Below are 14,940 nucleotides of genomic sequence, written 5' to 3' on the forward strand. Positions count from 1 at the left end.
AATCATCGCGTTAGCGTTACATTAGGAGGAATTAACTTTGGAATATGGCAATTAGATGCAATCGTTATTCGGAAAAACGGTATAGATTGACGAATTTCCTTTTCTTCTCTTTTATATATGCTTTTGTATATGCTTCTCAAAGCATCCTCTTTACAATACACGCTTCAATTTTCAATTGCTTTTTTCGCGCGTACAAAAACATTATAGAAATCTTAAAGTTATACAAGTCTTGATAGCCTCTACACACTTTCTAACTAGTCTCTTTCGCGCACCGAGAGAAAAGAGACTGACTGACGCACGCACGCACGCACGCACGCACGACGCAATAAACGCATAATCGCATATTAGTTTTCTCCGCGATTGCGTTAGTAGAGAATTTTTGTCCAATGAAGGAACAAAACAAAACCGATACGCGTCAAAAACAATCATACCAAGAAATTCTTTTTCGAGGCATCTATTTTTCAAATAAGTTAGGTCATCGATGAACAAATTCCATAGGCCAAGATGACACGACACGACACGACACGAAACATATCGCTAATTTAACAAGGTTTTTCACGTCCATATAATTGTACCGTGTACTTTCGCTATCGGCGTATTTGATAATAATTCATTCTCTCTTGTTCTCGTTTGTATACGTACACATAGACACACGCACACGCACACGCACACGTGTTTCGTTTGACGATTGGTGTATCAAAATGATGCGAAAATTAAATGCGGTTGTACTCATCGGGAAAAAGTGATTTTCAACTCCATTTCGCACACACTCCTATTCGATAATAACAGTACATACAAACTTACAAACTGACAAACGATTGGAATAAAAGTTCCGTTAACGATCGTTTAGACTAGACTATGCACTCGCGTATGTATATTTATATAGAATCTAACTATATCTTTCCCTCTCGAGTTTTCTTTGCGAATTAGATGCCTATCTATTCGCGTGTTTGATTTCTTTTCGGATTCGGGTTCCAGTTTTAGTTTCACTTTGAAATTGCAAGTTTCGAGACTACGCGGCGATTCGTACATTAGAATTTAAGCTTTTCGCAAAAGGTGGTGTTGTTTTTCGACTAGCGTGTTTCGAAACTGTTCAAGTTTCTTCGTACTAATTCGTTTATTTTCTTTATTTTCTCGTAGGCTCTTTCACAGATCCGTCGAATATCGTATTGATCCCGTTTGGCGTTTTATAATATAGTCTTGGATTTCGGCGATTACGACGAAAGCTCAACAATTTCGACTCTTTGACCGTCTCTCGCACTGTAAACTGTGTTTACAGTGTTTATTCGTTTATTCGTACTTGTTTTCCAAACGTGTTTTATCGGCCTATCTAAAGGCTAACGATAAGTAAATGCATACGTGTAGTTTGACCGTATCGATCCGTCACGTTTCGCTTTTCGCTTTTCGCTTTTCGCGGCGCACGTCACGCATCAGCAATTTCATTTAAAAAGTCTATAATGCTTCGTTCGAAGCTGCTATCGAGATACTAAAAATTCTTTAGCCCGATCTACGTGTTCCCATTAGAAATATTTCCGTTCGAGGAGAAAATGCTGGCCGATTAAGATCGCTATACCATTTTGTAGATTGTAGGCCACTCCATCGATTGTGTATGTTTAAGTGGGACAGATGAGAAGGTATTAGGTCGAACAGTGTTTTCGGTGTTTAATCGGTCGGGATTAATTATAGAAAATGTTCGTGTCACTGGTTGATAGACTAGTTGATTTCTGTAAGTGATACGGACAGGTTGTATAGCTGGTCGACCTAACGATACAACGCGTACACGTAGACATAATAGATAAAGACAACATTGTAAATCAGATAAATTCGAGCCAAGCTCCCGGCTGATTCACCTTCCTCGCAATCTGATCCCGTTACAAGTTACAATGCACATTCTATTAGAAAACGAATCGACTCGTATCCCTCGCTCAGTTCTCTTCCACCATGTCTTTTACTACGAGGAATCGCGCGAGCTTCGCTTCTCATCTCATCTCTAAATCTTTCGTTGGACTCTACGCTATCGCAGACAAGGAAAAGAGAATAGATGAAACGATATAGCGTAAACAGAATTTCCCTATACGGTTGAAACAATCGAGCCACTTTGGAAAAGATTTGGCAAGGGGTCCCTCGTTTACGTCTGGACAAGGTTGAACATGTACAAAAAGTAAAACCTTTGTTTTCAATGACTAGGAATGTTTTTTTCTTTCATAAATTCAAGGAGACGATAACATTCAAGGTTGTCTCCTTTTATACGATTCCATTCGTCGAGCTTGATGTTGCGATTAGATCGATCAACTAACGGCTAGTACCAAATGCGTTGTTATTCTACTAGATGCGCTACGATCACTCAATTTTTAATAAATATTACAATTATGTACAGCGAATGAAACGTTTACATCTAATCATGCTTTGTCTACTGAAACCGTTCTCATGCTCGTTGCGAAACAGAAAAGGATGGTGATGACGAACCATCCTCTTTACAAACTTTTAAATAAATATCGTGAAATGTAAACGTGATTATTATTTTTCTTTTCGAAAATCCTGACTCTTCTGTCCAAGAAGCAACACCATTTTCTTTTTCGCGCGCACCCATATACACACGCACACACACGCACAAGCGTTCGTACATTCGATAACGATAAATTAGACGGTCGTACAACTTTTTTTCGTCGTATAAACAGCGAAACACCATCGCATACGTGATGCATACGTCTTCACCGTATTTGTACTTGAAACGTATGTTTGGCCGAGTATCGGCAAAGTTCTCCTGTTTCCAGAATTTGTTTCTTCTCCTTTTTCTCTATTTCTTTCAAGTCAGCGATCGATATTATCGTTGTTTCTCAATCATTTCGATAGACAACTTTTGTAGAAATACTCAAACAGCCGACGCGACGCGACGAGACGCGACGCAACATCGTTACAGACTTTAAATATTAACGCGGATAATTATACATCTATATATCACTCGTTCCGTGTTTCGTGCGGTAACTTCTTATACGTAGATTTGTTCGCAGAGACGCGTAAAGTGTGTACAGTGGTAGATAGTACACCCGAACGCATAGCACGGAAAAATCAATTCTATACGTCAAAGATATTCTACCCGAACGTTGTTACTCGATAAAAAATGTATAAAGTATATAAAAAGTGTGTATATCGGTCGCGTTTAACGTGTGTTCTCGATGTGTTTGTGTAAACGTCGATTAAAAATGTCTCATTCTCTATAAACTCTCGATCGATATATGTAACGATATTATAGGTTAACGTCAAAGTAATTAGAAAAGAAACGAAATGTAGATTGGAATGAAACTCGTACGATCGAGTATAAATCTTAACAACAAGTTTACAAATATTATGAAAGAGCAAGTTGTAGGCCATAAGAAATAACGATATCACCTATTCGAACAGTCGGATGAAGCTTGAACAGTTAAGAACGAAAAAATAAACCAACGTTGACTAACGTTCGACGTTGAACGCGAATGATTCGCACAGGATTAAATGTCTTTTCATATATATTTTTTTTTTCTTTTGTAGGCAATCTATCCGCTATTTTGTTACGCGTACGGTTTTTGTGCTTTTTCGTCTTCGTAGTCTTTGAAAATTACCAACTAATAAGCAATAAATACAACGACGACGACGACGACGACGACGACGACTATCCACTAATCGTCCAGAGTTTCGTGTGGCTGTGATACGTCTCGTATGCCGTATGCCTCTTAGTCGAGAAGCAACGATCATTTACAGAATATAAGCTAACGTAAAATGATTATCACTGTACACAATATACAAATAGAAAATCTTGGATATACAAGACCTTTCGTCGCTAAAGTAGCGTTCGTATTTTTGGCGATTTTCCGTGAAAGGTCACAAAAATTTCGATCGAAAATTTCCATACGATATCATTAATCTATCATTAATATTTGGTTATCGATGGGAATCGATTATCCCCCAATTTCGATCTTGAACGCGAATTTTTACAACGTGACATCGTTCTTCTTGGAAACTCTTCGATTTCAAGTACATTTCGGCCAGTTTCGATTCTTTTTACTCGCATTACTCGTCTACCTTTAATATCTAATCGATATCAAGGCTTCTTGGATACCTTGGATACCTATCTATTACGTATCGTATTCGTTCGATTCTCGAAAGATTAACGCGACGACACTTGTAATTTATCGGTTTCCTCATTGTTGGATAAATCAACGAGAAACTTTCGATATAGCAACGTTAATCGTGTACTTATCGTAGGAAACCTAGGTGTAAATTACCTTTTCCATTTCCCGGATTACGCATATGAAAAGCATGATGTTTGAAATCGTACGTTTAAACGTATACAAATTTCATCTCGTGCTCAAAGTTCTTATTAAAACACCTTTATCAAACGATAATTGAGCCATTTTGGGTGTGTATCGTATGAAAAAAGAAAAACACGCACGTGCATTGATACATAATGCGCACATAATTACGTAATTACGTGAATCGTTAAAAAAGTGTAGAAGACGTTTAGGAAAAAGTACTTGGGCAGTATTGATATTTGCGCGCGCGTCCGCGACTTACGCGATCAATGATATTTCCATCGTTTAACCATTAAAGGTGGCGTTTTTGGTCTCACGTTGCATTTTAGTAGACTTCCAAATGAAAAATTGTAAAGACTCATTTCGAAACTCATTCCGTCCCCGTACGAGGCGTGCTACGATCGTAAATGGTTAACCATAGAAACATCATCGAGTTTGTTGGTAAGATGGCAGTGTGCAGTTTACACGACTCGATTTCGCGGTTTCGATTAGAGTTCGGTCACGGCGTACAAATTGGGATCGCTACCTTGCACTTGGCTCAACGTTGCCACCGTTGTCTTATTGTCCTGCCTGGACTGTGCTCGATTATACGTGCCGTACATGTTCGGCACAGCGTTCATCTGTGCAGTCCCATTGAACTGATTCCTCGTGAAATTCCTATCCAATGTTCGCACTTGGTCTTGCATTTGATCTTGGATACGAATGTTTGGCGCTTTGTTACGCACCAACGACCGAAACTGATTCATGTTTGTTTGGGAGCGAGATTCAAACTCCCAGGTCGGCTGACTAGCAGGATTCGGTGGTAGTGGACGATTTTGATTCCAAGCCGGGGTCGGACCTCTCTTTAGGTTTGCTAGATTCTTCGGATCCAGTGTCTGGGTCTTTCGCGAATCTTGAAAAGTGGCCAAATGAGCAGGTCCGTGGGAATTGTGAGACAGGGTACCGGTGAAAGACGCCACGCTTGGTGTCCAAGGTGGCTCCCTACCTGCGATTTCAACGTAATCATCATCGATAAAATTATCGTTATCCATACAGTCAGATATCGATACAAGAGAGAGAAAGAGAAATATCTAACTTACCGGGCCCTGCGGGGGCGTGCCCTCAGTAAAAATCACTCGACTCGAGAGTTTTGCACTGTTTGCTCAAAGTCGCGTACTGGCCAGGTTGATCTCCGAGTCCAGAACGGTGTTCAGCTCGCCCACCTGCCGATTGCTGATTATGCTGAGACGATTTGTGATCCCCGCCTCCTCCACTCCCGTTAACACCCCCACCTCTGTAATTAACAAATCGAAACGAACAAAGTTGCAGTATTATCTTTCTCCAGGACGATCGTTTGATTGATATGTATATAATGTGTGCGTACGTAGATTCCTATCGAGGGGATTCTAAACCATTCGTTTTTATGAAACAATCTAATGGCGAAAAAGGTACAAACGCTATGAAAAAAATGAAAAGACGCACATAAGCGCACTATATCGCTAACGTTTCCATAGAAATACCAACTCTTCATATCAAACATTGACCAGAAACAGTATTTAAACGGCGAAAAGTATCTTTTTAAATGTGTAGTAACAGTTTGAAACAACTGGACGATGGCGTAAAAACATGGAAACACATTGTACAATTATCGATCGATTATTACACGCGTATCGTAATCTATTCGGCAATCGACAGTTCTTTTATCGCGATATAATTTGTGTCGTTACCACCGGAGCGTCGTTGACAATTAAAGCAGCGTTCAGATCGAAATGCAGTGTCTATTGGCATCGACAAGTCACATCGGTTAACTGAATCGATAAAAATAGACAATCAGGCCATTTCACAACGTCGAATAAAAAGTACAGTTTGAAGAATGTTATTAAGCGAATAATAAACGAAAAATTGTATGCAAAGATAACCGTGTTGTGTATGCGTATGCGTATGCGTGTATTCTTTGGTATTTCAGTGTTGACAAGTTGTTGGGAAATACGCGATCGTATACGAAGAAACAGGAACAATTATTTAATCCCTTTTCAAAGATTTCGCGAGGTTAATTCGAGTATGTCTCGCAACTCGCACAGCTGATTAAAATTTAATCTTTATCGCGCTAAATGTTACGTTTGAAAAAAAAAAATAAAAAAAAAAATCTATGTACGATATATAAGCTTTTCTTTTATCGAGACATCTCGAGAAACAAGTTTAATAGGATTTCTTGAAAGATTAAGAAATCTTGACTAGCATATAGTTTCAAGTAGCACAGGCAAAATGGTAGAAAGGTGAAAAGGTATCGTAACGAGTGTAGTATCGAAACTCGACGAGATACACTCGTATCTTGTACAAAGAGTAAGATTGAGCAAGATTGAAGAGTAAGATTGAGACGAAGAAGAAGAAGAAGAAGAAGAAGAAGAAGAAGATTAAGATGAAGATTATTCAAACGATAAGAATAATCTGAAAAGGATCGTTCGAGTTTAGGTTCCGCGTTCTCGCGCGATAAAGATTAAACGTAGCTAAGAAATGAAACCGAAGAAAATGTCATGCACAAACTTTAACATGCTCTCGTGCAGCTGACGTGCTCGAGCAGTCGCAGTAGCGTAGGACGGCGGGGGCGGCGTTAGCAAGAGAGGCTGCTTAATGGTATTTTGAGTGCCATGAGCATTCGGATAAAGAGAAGGGGCTGTAGGCGGGTACGACCCTTGGCCTCGAAGGGTCCGCGCTGCTATCGCCTGGGAGGCTGCCGATGGTGGTAGATACGGATCCTGCTCGTCGACTTGATGGTAATCTCTTCTAGAACAAAGTCGTCGTTAATCGTACGATACGCGTCGGGCAGCTGGTCGATGCACGTTTCCGTTTCCATTTCCGTTTCGTTCCTATACTCACCGTTTTCGTATATAGATCCAGGTGTGGGAGTCTACCCAAACTAGCACGGTGAAGAAGAGACCAGCAGCCAGACTAGCCAGTAGCATGAAGGTTAATCCATACCTGACAATTTCATTATATACATGTACAGGTATATCGTAATATCGTTGACACGTAATATTTTCAGCTAGATCAATCTGGTTTGTAATCGTTCGAAAATCGTAGTTTTGCAGTTCACTTACAGGCCTAGGTGACAGAGACTCTTGGCTGCGTGAACGTACTGCTTGTGGAAAGGTTTGCAATCGAGCAACGTAGTCAATCCGGACATGAGTCTATCGACGGTGTTTACGTCGGTGGAAAGACTGGTCAGCTTAGGTTGGAGCTGTTGGTCCTTGAACAAGTCTATCGCCAACTTTGTCACGATATGCAAGTTTTGCTTGATTTCGGCGACCGTTTGCTGTCCGTCGCGCAGTTTCTGGGTGAAGGGATTGTTGCGCGTGTTTTCGCAATGCGTGTAGTACGAGAGAATCTCCGAGGGTAGCGTCGAGGGTACTGCCCTGACTAGGTAACCGTCCGGCGACACGCACAAATCACCCAAGGCCACCGAGGTAGCAAGGTACAGCGAAGCCATCAGCCAGGAGACTATTACCGCGAACAAACCAAACACGGAGAATCTGAAATGATACATTTATAATGTAATAGAAGAAATAGATAAAATGGTGCGGTGGTAGTAGTAGGTGTAGAAAAAAGACGTACGTTATGAGAACGCATCTCGAGTGTCTGGCCACTCCGACGACCAACACCACGCAAAGTACGAGAAGCCCGCTCAGGACAGCCATGGTGACGGGCCATCTTACGTGCTCTATCTTCTCCGAGAGTTGGATAGCTCCGGCGAGGCTGATTCCGGTCAACGGCTTTCGAATTTCGAAGCTTAGGTTGACGGCGATCCCGGTGTTCTGGGTGGTAGTGTTTAGAGCGTCCAACAGCAAACCCAACGCGGTCTTGTTGCCAACAGGAGCGTCGAAGTCGTCTCCCATCGCGATCAATTGCGGCTGTACCTTCTTCTTCAAGGTCGTTTCTATCGTGTCGGTCTTGAAGAGAACGTTTCGCGTCCAGGATTTTCACATTATTCAAACTATTCTGATCGAGATCGAACGAATCAAGAGCGAGTTTCTGATCGTCTACCAACCTGATTACGCACACCCGTAACAATTCCATCGAGATTCTTCGCAGCGGCCACCAATTGCACTAAACCGTTGTGTACGTCGTCGTTACCGTACAGCCCGACGGCAACAGCACCGCTGCAAAGCAACGCCAGGATGGCCAGCGAACACTTTAGCAGGGTTATCGACCTTCTGGGGCGCGGCTTCCGGTCGCAGCATCTCGTTACCAGGTATACCAACAACACCAGCAACGTCAGGATCAACCAGGCTGCGGGAATACTTCCAAGTATCCCGAGGCTCTATTAATTCGATACAAATGTTGAACGTTAATTATCATCCTGTGTTATCGGTAATCGTTAACCTCTTATCCGCGCATCTACGATACTATACAGTATCTTACGACTTGTGTTATAAGATAACAATGCTGGAACGGATTCCAGTAACGCAAACACCTTGCCAAATATCTAGCTACTCGACTAGCTTTTTCCGTAGCGATATCGAAAAGGCTCACGTATCTTGCGGGGTCAACCACCCACGGATCGCGTCCCACCCCGTCAAACATGCTATGTAAATCGATCCGAACGCACACGAGTATCTCTGTACATTGCGTTCATTATCTACGCAACACATTGATAAACTTTCCCTCAAATACAAATTTCCCGTCTCCGAGTCTAACGCGAATTCTACATGTAAATATTTTACGTATTGAACAATTTAACGATCGAAAGAGTTTCTTGTTGGAAATGTCTCGAGATTCGAGTTTCGAGTTGGTCGGCAGTCGGTAGTTAGCGGTCCAACGTACCGAGAGAGCCCGTTAAAGCCCGCACGTTGCCCCAGGCACATTATACGAAACCCTTTGTGCATTGTTTGAGCTTTCCCGGCCATTGTGCTTTCCAGTTGCACACAGCTTGGACAGCTCGTGTGCACTCGCGGCATCCAGCTGCGTTTCTTCGTATCCTTTTCTTTCTCGTTTCTCTGTCTTTCTCTTCAGGCCTGTCTCTCCTGTTTGCGTACCGTTCGCTTCGCTCTCTGTCCCTGTGTTTCTACCACTCTGCCACTTGGCTTAGAAGAACGGTACGATGCTAAGTATGATCCTCATCTCGATGCAAAAGCTTTGCTGCCTTTCGGTGTTTGGACAGCCAAGCCAAGCCAAGCCAAGCCAAGCCGAGCCGAGCCGAGCCGAGCCGAGCCGAGCCGAGCCGAGCCGAGCCGAGCCGAGCTGAGCCGAGCCGAGCCGCGCGTCATCTCGCTGGGACAAGGTACCCAGAATACGCAGGGGTCTCACGCTAACGAATAACTCGCCGCTTGGTGCCAACTGTTATACTTGGTTCCGTTAGGTTCGTTCGAATCGCGTTACGTACATAGCTCACGAATTTTCCTCACTTTTTTAACGCGTCAAACTTGCATAAGAACCTAGTATCAAGTTAGACAGCATAGGTAGACATCTACCTACCTCTAGATAAATTTCGGAATGTGGATTGAAGGTGTTGTTGACCGAGTGAAGCGAAACGTTGAGGTGCGGCAGGCTGTGGAAGACTCTAGCGAGCGGTGGTACCGTGTACTGTTCGGGAAGCTGCTCACCGCCCACCATTTTCGAGAACCCTTGTCTGCCGAAAACCCCGTTGAAAACCCCCTCCTGCTCGTCAAGACATGCTACGAGTCCTGTAACAACAACCAGACACCGAGTTCAAATCTTGTTTCTGTCGCACCATGCCACTTTACCACTTGTTTAACCGTTAGCCGCCACTTTAAATCTACTCGTTGCTCGCATTTCTTTTCAGCCGCTTCAACTACGCTAAACAAATTTTATATCTGGATATTCTAGGAACCGGTTTCGACCTACAAAATATATTCTTCCGTTTATCTTTACATCTTTCTATGCTGTAGACAGTGTAGACTGTAAGGCAATCGTCAGGCGTTTAAGAAAAATCCAGAAAATGGAAACTGTAAGTACAAGTAACGATAAGGCAGAGTTCTCGATAGATTGAAATATCGACGTTTGCACACAAGGTTCGGTTCGGTTCGGTTACGAATCGAATGCCGAAAAACGATACCCGACAACCCGACGCAACCCAACAACTTAACCCAGGCCATCGGAACACTAACTTTAACTTTAACTTACGCAAGTACCTCGAGATCCTTTTTAACCAATCATTAGATCATTACCCTCTGACCGCTGCGTTTCAACGCACCGACAAGGTCGCGCGGTTCATCTTTTATACGCGTTTCTTCTTTTCGTTCTATTTTCTTTTCTTTCGCATTCCTTTTATTCTGCTACAAGTGTTGAAATAATTATTTCAATGGATGAGAGAGAATTCACCGTCGAGAACTGTATAATCCGAGTGACAATCACGTGCACGCAAGGTCATACGCGTCGATCGTTGCACGAGGTCGCAGAAAATGAGCGCAGCATAGAAAACGGGAACGGGAACGGGAACGAGAAAGAAAATGGAAATTGGAAAAACGCGACAAAATGTCAATTTTTATCTTCCAGAAATCGCAACGGAAAACTTGCTCGTGCTCAGAGACAATGAGAAAACGTTTGCGAATCGACTTTCTTTCACCTCTTTTATTTTTCTCAAAAAGTCGCAATGTACTCATCCGTTGGATTACGCAAAATTTTCCGGAAAACTTTTACGCGCGAAAAATTACCGACTTAACATCCGTCGACGACAATCACTTGTTATCTTTAACCGTTGGCTATTAAAAGAGACGCTTTTCGAATAGACTGGCAAAAGTTGAAGCCGCTCCAGAAGAAAAGAAAGGTTACACTCGACGACAACATGGAAATCTTGCAAGATATCGGAGAATATTTATCTTAAAATTCAATGTAAAGTACACGTGAAAGAGTAAAAGGGTTTTAGTAAAAAAAAGTAGCTAGCATTTCTTTTCTTTTCTTTTCTTTTCTTTTATTATTCCTACTACCTACCTAATTCGATTACATAGCGATTCGATTAACCGCTGATTCAAAAAACGAGGCGAAAAAATGATTTTGATCGTTAAGGCGTGGCATAAAGGAGTTTCTTTCGCGCTCGAACCAGATCCGAAACCCAAAGCCGAAGCCCAAGCCCGAACTCGAGGGAGTTAACTGCGAGCGCAGAAATCGATCGGCGGAAGTCGTTCCTTCCTATTCCTCTTTCCCTTTCGCTATATCGTTCCCTTTCTCGTTTCATCTTTAACCCATTACCAACATTCTCTATCGTATTTACTTCGGATTGTGTACGTCGTACAATTGTTAATCGTACTCTATGAAAGAGGTTCGCCAAATATGCGGCGATATCCCTGCATCGATTGGTTCAACAGTTTCGGAAAATCTTCCAAGAGCTCGACGATAGCTTGTCGCTGGAAATTAGCTCGTAATCCAATCGATCGAGTACTCACCTTCTTCCTATTATTTTTCCTCCTAAAAAATATTCACCAATCCATTATCTCGAAAACTAACATTCGAACAAATTTTGCTCGAAAACATCCAATTAGAAATAACAAACGTAATTATGTAGATTAAGTAACGAATAAACGACCAACAAATAAATTTCTCATGCTTGTTCGAGTAAACGAAATTTAATAGCAACGGAAGGTTTGGTTAACGCGGTGCGTCACTTTGACTGTTTGCATCGACCGCCTACTTACGTTACCTATTAATTACGAGTTACGAGTTGCGAATTACACATCAATGACGCATTACTGCCATCTTATCCTAACATGTATCATTTCTTCGAAAGATCGACCGCTTTCGACTGCCTATTGACACATTCACGTACGAATCGAAGAATATGAATATAGCAACGAAACGCAACGCAACGCAACGCAACGCAACGCATCACCGATTCCGATCACTGCTAACTAACCGTCATCCGTTCAGACAATTTCCGTTTCGATTCTTTGGTGAGTGCACTTCTATCTAATGCGAGCGCAAATAGGAACAATTTACTGCACAATTCTCATTTTAACGAATTATTAATTTCACATCTAACCTTACCCTAAACCTAAACTATCGTTCACACCTTACACTTGGTATTTGCAACATTCAACATTTCTTCGTAGGTATCTCGTTGACGTATCGTTAGTAAATTTGACCTACAAACCACGTGTTGTTTGTACTCTAATACATTTTTTTCCCGCACAATTCTGCAATTCTTTTTCGAATCGAGGTATTAAAACGACCGTGAACTTGATGTGATATTATATTACACTATACATATATGTATTGTATAATAACAAGCGTACACCGTGTATTTTACTTAGCGTAATAAATTATTAAACGAGACATGTCCTTTCAAGAGTTTCAACGAGTCGCTACTCGAGAAACAGTATTTCTCACCAATGCCAAAGTAAACATTTTTTATTCGAATGACATACACATTGTTTTGTTAATGGTGTTTTTATTCGGAAGATAAGAATGAAACGTAACAAGTTGTAACTATCTGTGATTACTATGATGGACAAATGTTGTTTCGTAGTCACATCGGCAAAGCAGTTTCCTTGTAGAATCGATCGTCAAAGAAATGTTTCTTATCGCGTTTATTTTAACGAGATTCGCGTGCTGTTTCCATCGAACGCACAAACCCCGTTCTCGTAATTCGTAATTGACGGGACGCGAAACATTAACGATATCGGAATTCCCGTTCCTTTGAACAACTTGGCCGTACTTACTGTCATTTTCACGCGTTTCCTATTTCCTTTGAGTATCGGTCGCCGAGCCAGCGACGCGGTGCGCTCGCTTCGTGAGCGGGTGGCCTTTCATTTCACGAGGTACCCGCATTACGATTACTCGCGTTCCGTGTGACTCGCGTCACACCGCGTAACGTAGCATAGTACTTTTCTTTCGATTTCTTACAATTTTTCGCCGTGGTTACGACGAAAATTCACTCTCGCCCTTACAGGACATGCACGCATACGGGCATGCACACCCGCATGGATATCCTGTACATACCGTAACGTAACCTTACGCGGCGACAAACAAACCAACGAACGAATGACGCGCCAAGTGTGCACTGTGTGTATCGATCCCGAGAGGACACACCAAGAAGACGATTTCGAGCGCCACCATCTTTCGTCTCCGTTCCTCTTATCTCGTACGAGAGGTGCTGTCTCTTGTGTTGGTGCTTTCGTTGGAACGCAATCACGATTATTATTTCAGCTACAACTTGTATCTATGTATTTACGTACCTTTAGGTACGTGCGTACGTGCGTACTTGCGTACGTGTATTCCGAGGAACTAGAGCAAACAAATCACTGAAACCCGATCACGCACAACGTATTTCTCCTTTTCCGCTATCTCGGCCAACACAATTTTTCCATTCTATTCGCACAACGTTACGATTACCGAACGAACAAAGGGATTCGTCACGCGACTCTATTCATCGATATACGCTTGTCAAAAAGGTTCCCTTACCTTGATTTTCTGTGAGCAATTTAAACGCTAACACACAACGTAACAACACATACTCCACGCCCGATGAAGGCCCGAGCTCAACTGAAACCCGCCGCCAAGTAGAGTGGCGCTGCATGTCGCTACGACCAATCCCAGTATTCCCAGTTCATTCCAGTGTACAACCGCGCGATTTCATTTTCATCGCTCGGGGGAAAAGCTGCCGCAAGCTCACGTATTCAAAGTTGGTACAGTTTGTTGCGCCACATGGCAAAAATTCACTTGTCTAAAATATGGACCGCATGCGTGTATATGCATATATATATATATATATATATATATATATATATACACAATAGCGGCTTTTTTAAATTGCTTTAAATTATTTAATAGAAAGTACAGACGCGTTTTAAAGAATTTTCGTCGTTTTAAAAACCCGCTAATGTATATGTGCATACACGCGCATGCGTTCCACATTTTTTAGTTGGCTGAATTTTTCCCACGAGCCGCTACAAACTTTCTATCAACTTTTAATACGTGAGCTTGGACCCCCAGGCTCGAGCCCTAACACGTAACACCCAACATCCACACCTCGCCAATGTAAAATTCATGTGACAGCCCTGTAGATAACATGTAATCTAACTTCAACATACGGATACGGTACACTCGATTCGATCAACAAATTTACCTCTATAACATATTTCTTTTAATCCGAATTAACATTCGAGCGTTAACTCGAATCTGTTTTTCGAAAAATAATTTCAACGTTAAATATTCTCTGCTTTCGTTGTTCCTAATCGGATCGCTTGTACGAGGAGTGCAACATCATCAGAAATTAATTAGAAAATCGGTATTTTTAAATTACCAACATCCAAATATTTCATGTATGAATATTACTTTTTATTGACAAATCTCTGTATATTACGTTCTCTTTATCATTAATTATTTATAAACTTTTTACATTAACCTGTAGGAATAATATTATATAATATGTACAATGTTTCGTTCGAATTCACAATTGGTATCGCCTCCTACATGAACACGCCATGATAAACAGAATTGGTGATTCAAATAAGATGGATTAAACTTGTTATATCTTCTTCTTTCAACTATTTTTGTTCGCCGCTAAGAGACGCTAACTTATGCTAGCAATCGTCTGGAGCAATATTTTATATCCGTCGAGTCGTTTCAACATTTGATAAATATGATAAAAAGTATGGTAATTATTTTCTACTTTTAAACGCGACTGGATTCAACTTTGTGTGTATAAAGTGGAATGACA

At 41.6% G+C, this 14,940-nt stretch overlaps 2 protein-coding genes across 6 annotated transcripts; both read right to left on the reverse strand.

Annotated features, from left to right (window-relative positions):
- Positions 1 to 4,657: 4,657 nt before the first annotated feature.
- LOC128894927 (uncharacterized) lies at positions 4,658 to 5,035 on the reverse strand. The gene has a single exon (XM_054157033.1). It carries the CDS (start codon positions 5,033 to 5,035, stop codon positions 4,778 to 4,780), a length of 258 nt encoding a protein of 85 aa, XP_054013008.1. The 3' UTR covers positions 4,658 to 4,777.
- A 97-nt stretch (positions 5,036 to 5,132) lies between these two features.
- Positions 5,133 to 13,812, reverse strand: LOC128894892 (protein tweety). Of its 5 annotated transcripts, XM_054156955.1 has the most exons (10): positions 13,683 to 13,758; positions 12,941 to 13,589; positions 9,741 to 9,949; positions 8,314 to 8,586; positions 7,881 to 8,215; positions 7,367 to 7,798; positions 7,146 to 7,247; positions 6,813 to 7,052; positions 5,369 to 5,562; positions 5,133 to 5,274 (listed from the first exon to the last, which is right to left on the reverse strand). In XM_054156955.1, the coding sequence occupies exons 3-9, from the start codon at positions 9,876 to 9,878 to the stop codon at positions 5,391 to 5,393; spliced, it is 1,692 nt and encodes a 563-aa protein (XP_054012930.1). In that variant the 5' UTR covers positions 9,879 to 9,949; positions 12,941 to 13,589; positions 13,683 to 13,758; the 3' UTR covers positions 5,133 to 5,274; positions 5,369 to 5,390. The 5 variants fall into 5 exon arrangements, with proteins under 5 accessions (XP_054012930.1, XP_054012929.1, XP_054012927.1 ...); XM_054156954.1 differs by lacking the exon at positions 12,941 to 13,589 and having other exon boundaries at positions 6,960 to 7,049; positions 13,683 to 13,812; XM_054156952.1 differs by lacking the exon at positions 12,941 to 13,589 and having other exon boundaries at positions 6,813 to 7,049; positions 13,683 to 13,812.
- Positions 13,813 to 14,940: the final 1,128 nt, after the last annotated feature.

Source organism: Hylaeus anthracinus, unplaced genomic scaffold (assembly GCF_026225885.1).
Source record: "Hylaeus anthracinus isolate JK02 unplaced genomic scaffold, UHH_iyHylAnth1.0_haploid 4, whole genome shotgun sequence".
NCBI classification, from domain to species: domain Eukaryota; kingdom Metazoa; phylum Arthropoda; class Insecta; order Hymenoptera; family Colletidae; genus Hylaeus; species Hylaeus anthracinus.

Excerpts from the sequence above, each read along its gene's own strand:
- LOC128894927 (XM_054157033.1), bottom strand. The coding sequence starts at position 5,035 with ATGAATCAGTTTCGGTCGTTGGTGCGTAACAAAGCGCCAAACATTCGT.
- LOC128894892 (XM_054156951.1), bottom strand. The coding sequence starts at position 13,797 with ATGCAGCGCCACTCTACTTGGCGGCGGGTTTCAGTTGAGCTCGGGCCT. Across the intron at positions 7,799-7,880 it reads TCGAGATGCGTTCTCATAAC|ATTCTCCGTGTTTGGTTTGT; the intron begins GTACGTCTTTTT and ends GTATCATTTCAG. Across the intron at positions 5,563-6,812 it reads CTGCACGAGAGCATGTTAAA|AGGTGGGGGTGTTAACGGGA; the intron begins GTTTGTGCATGA and ends TGTTAATTACAG.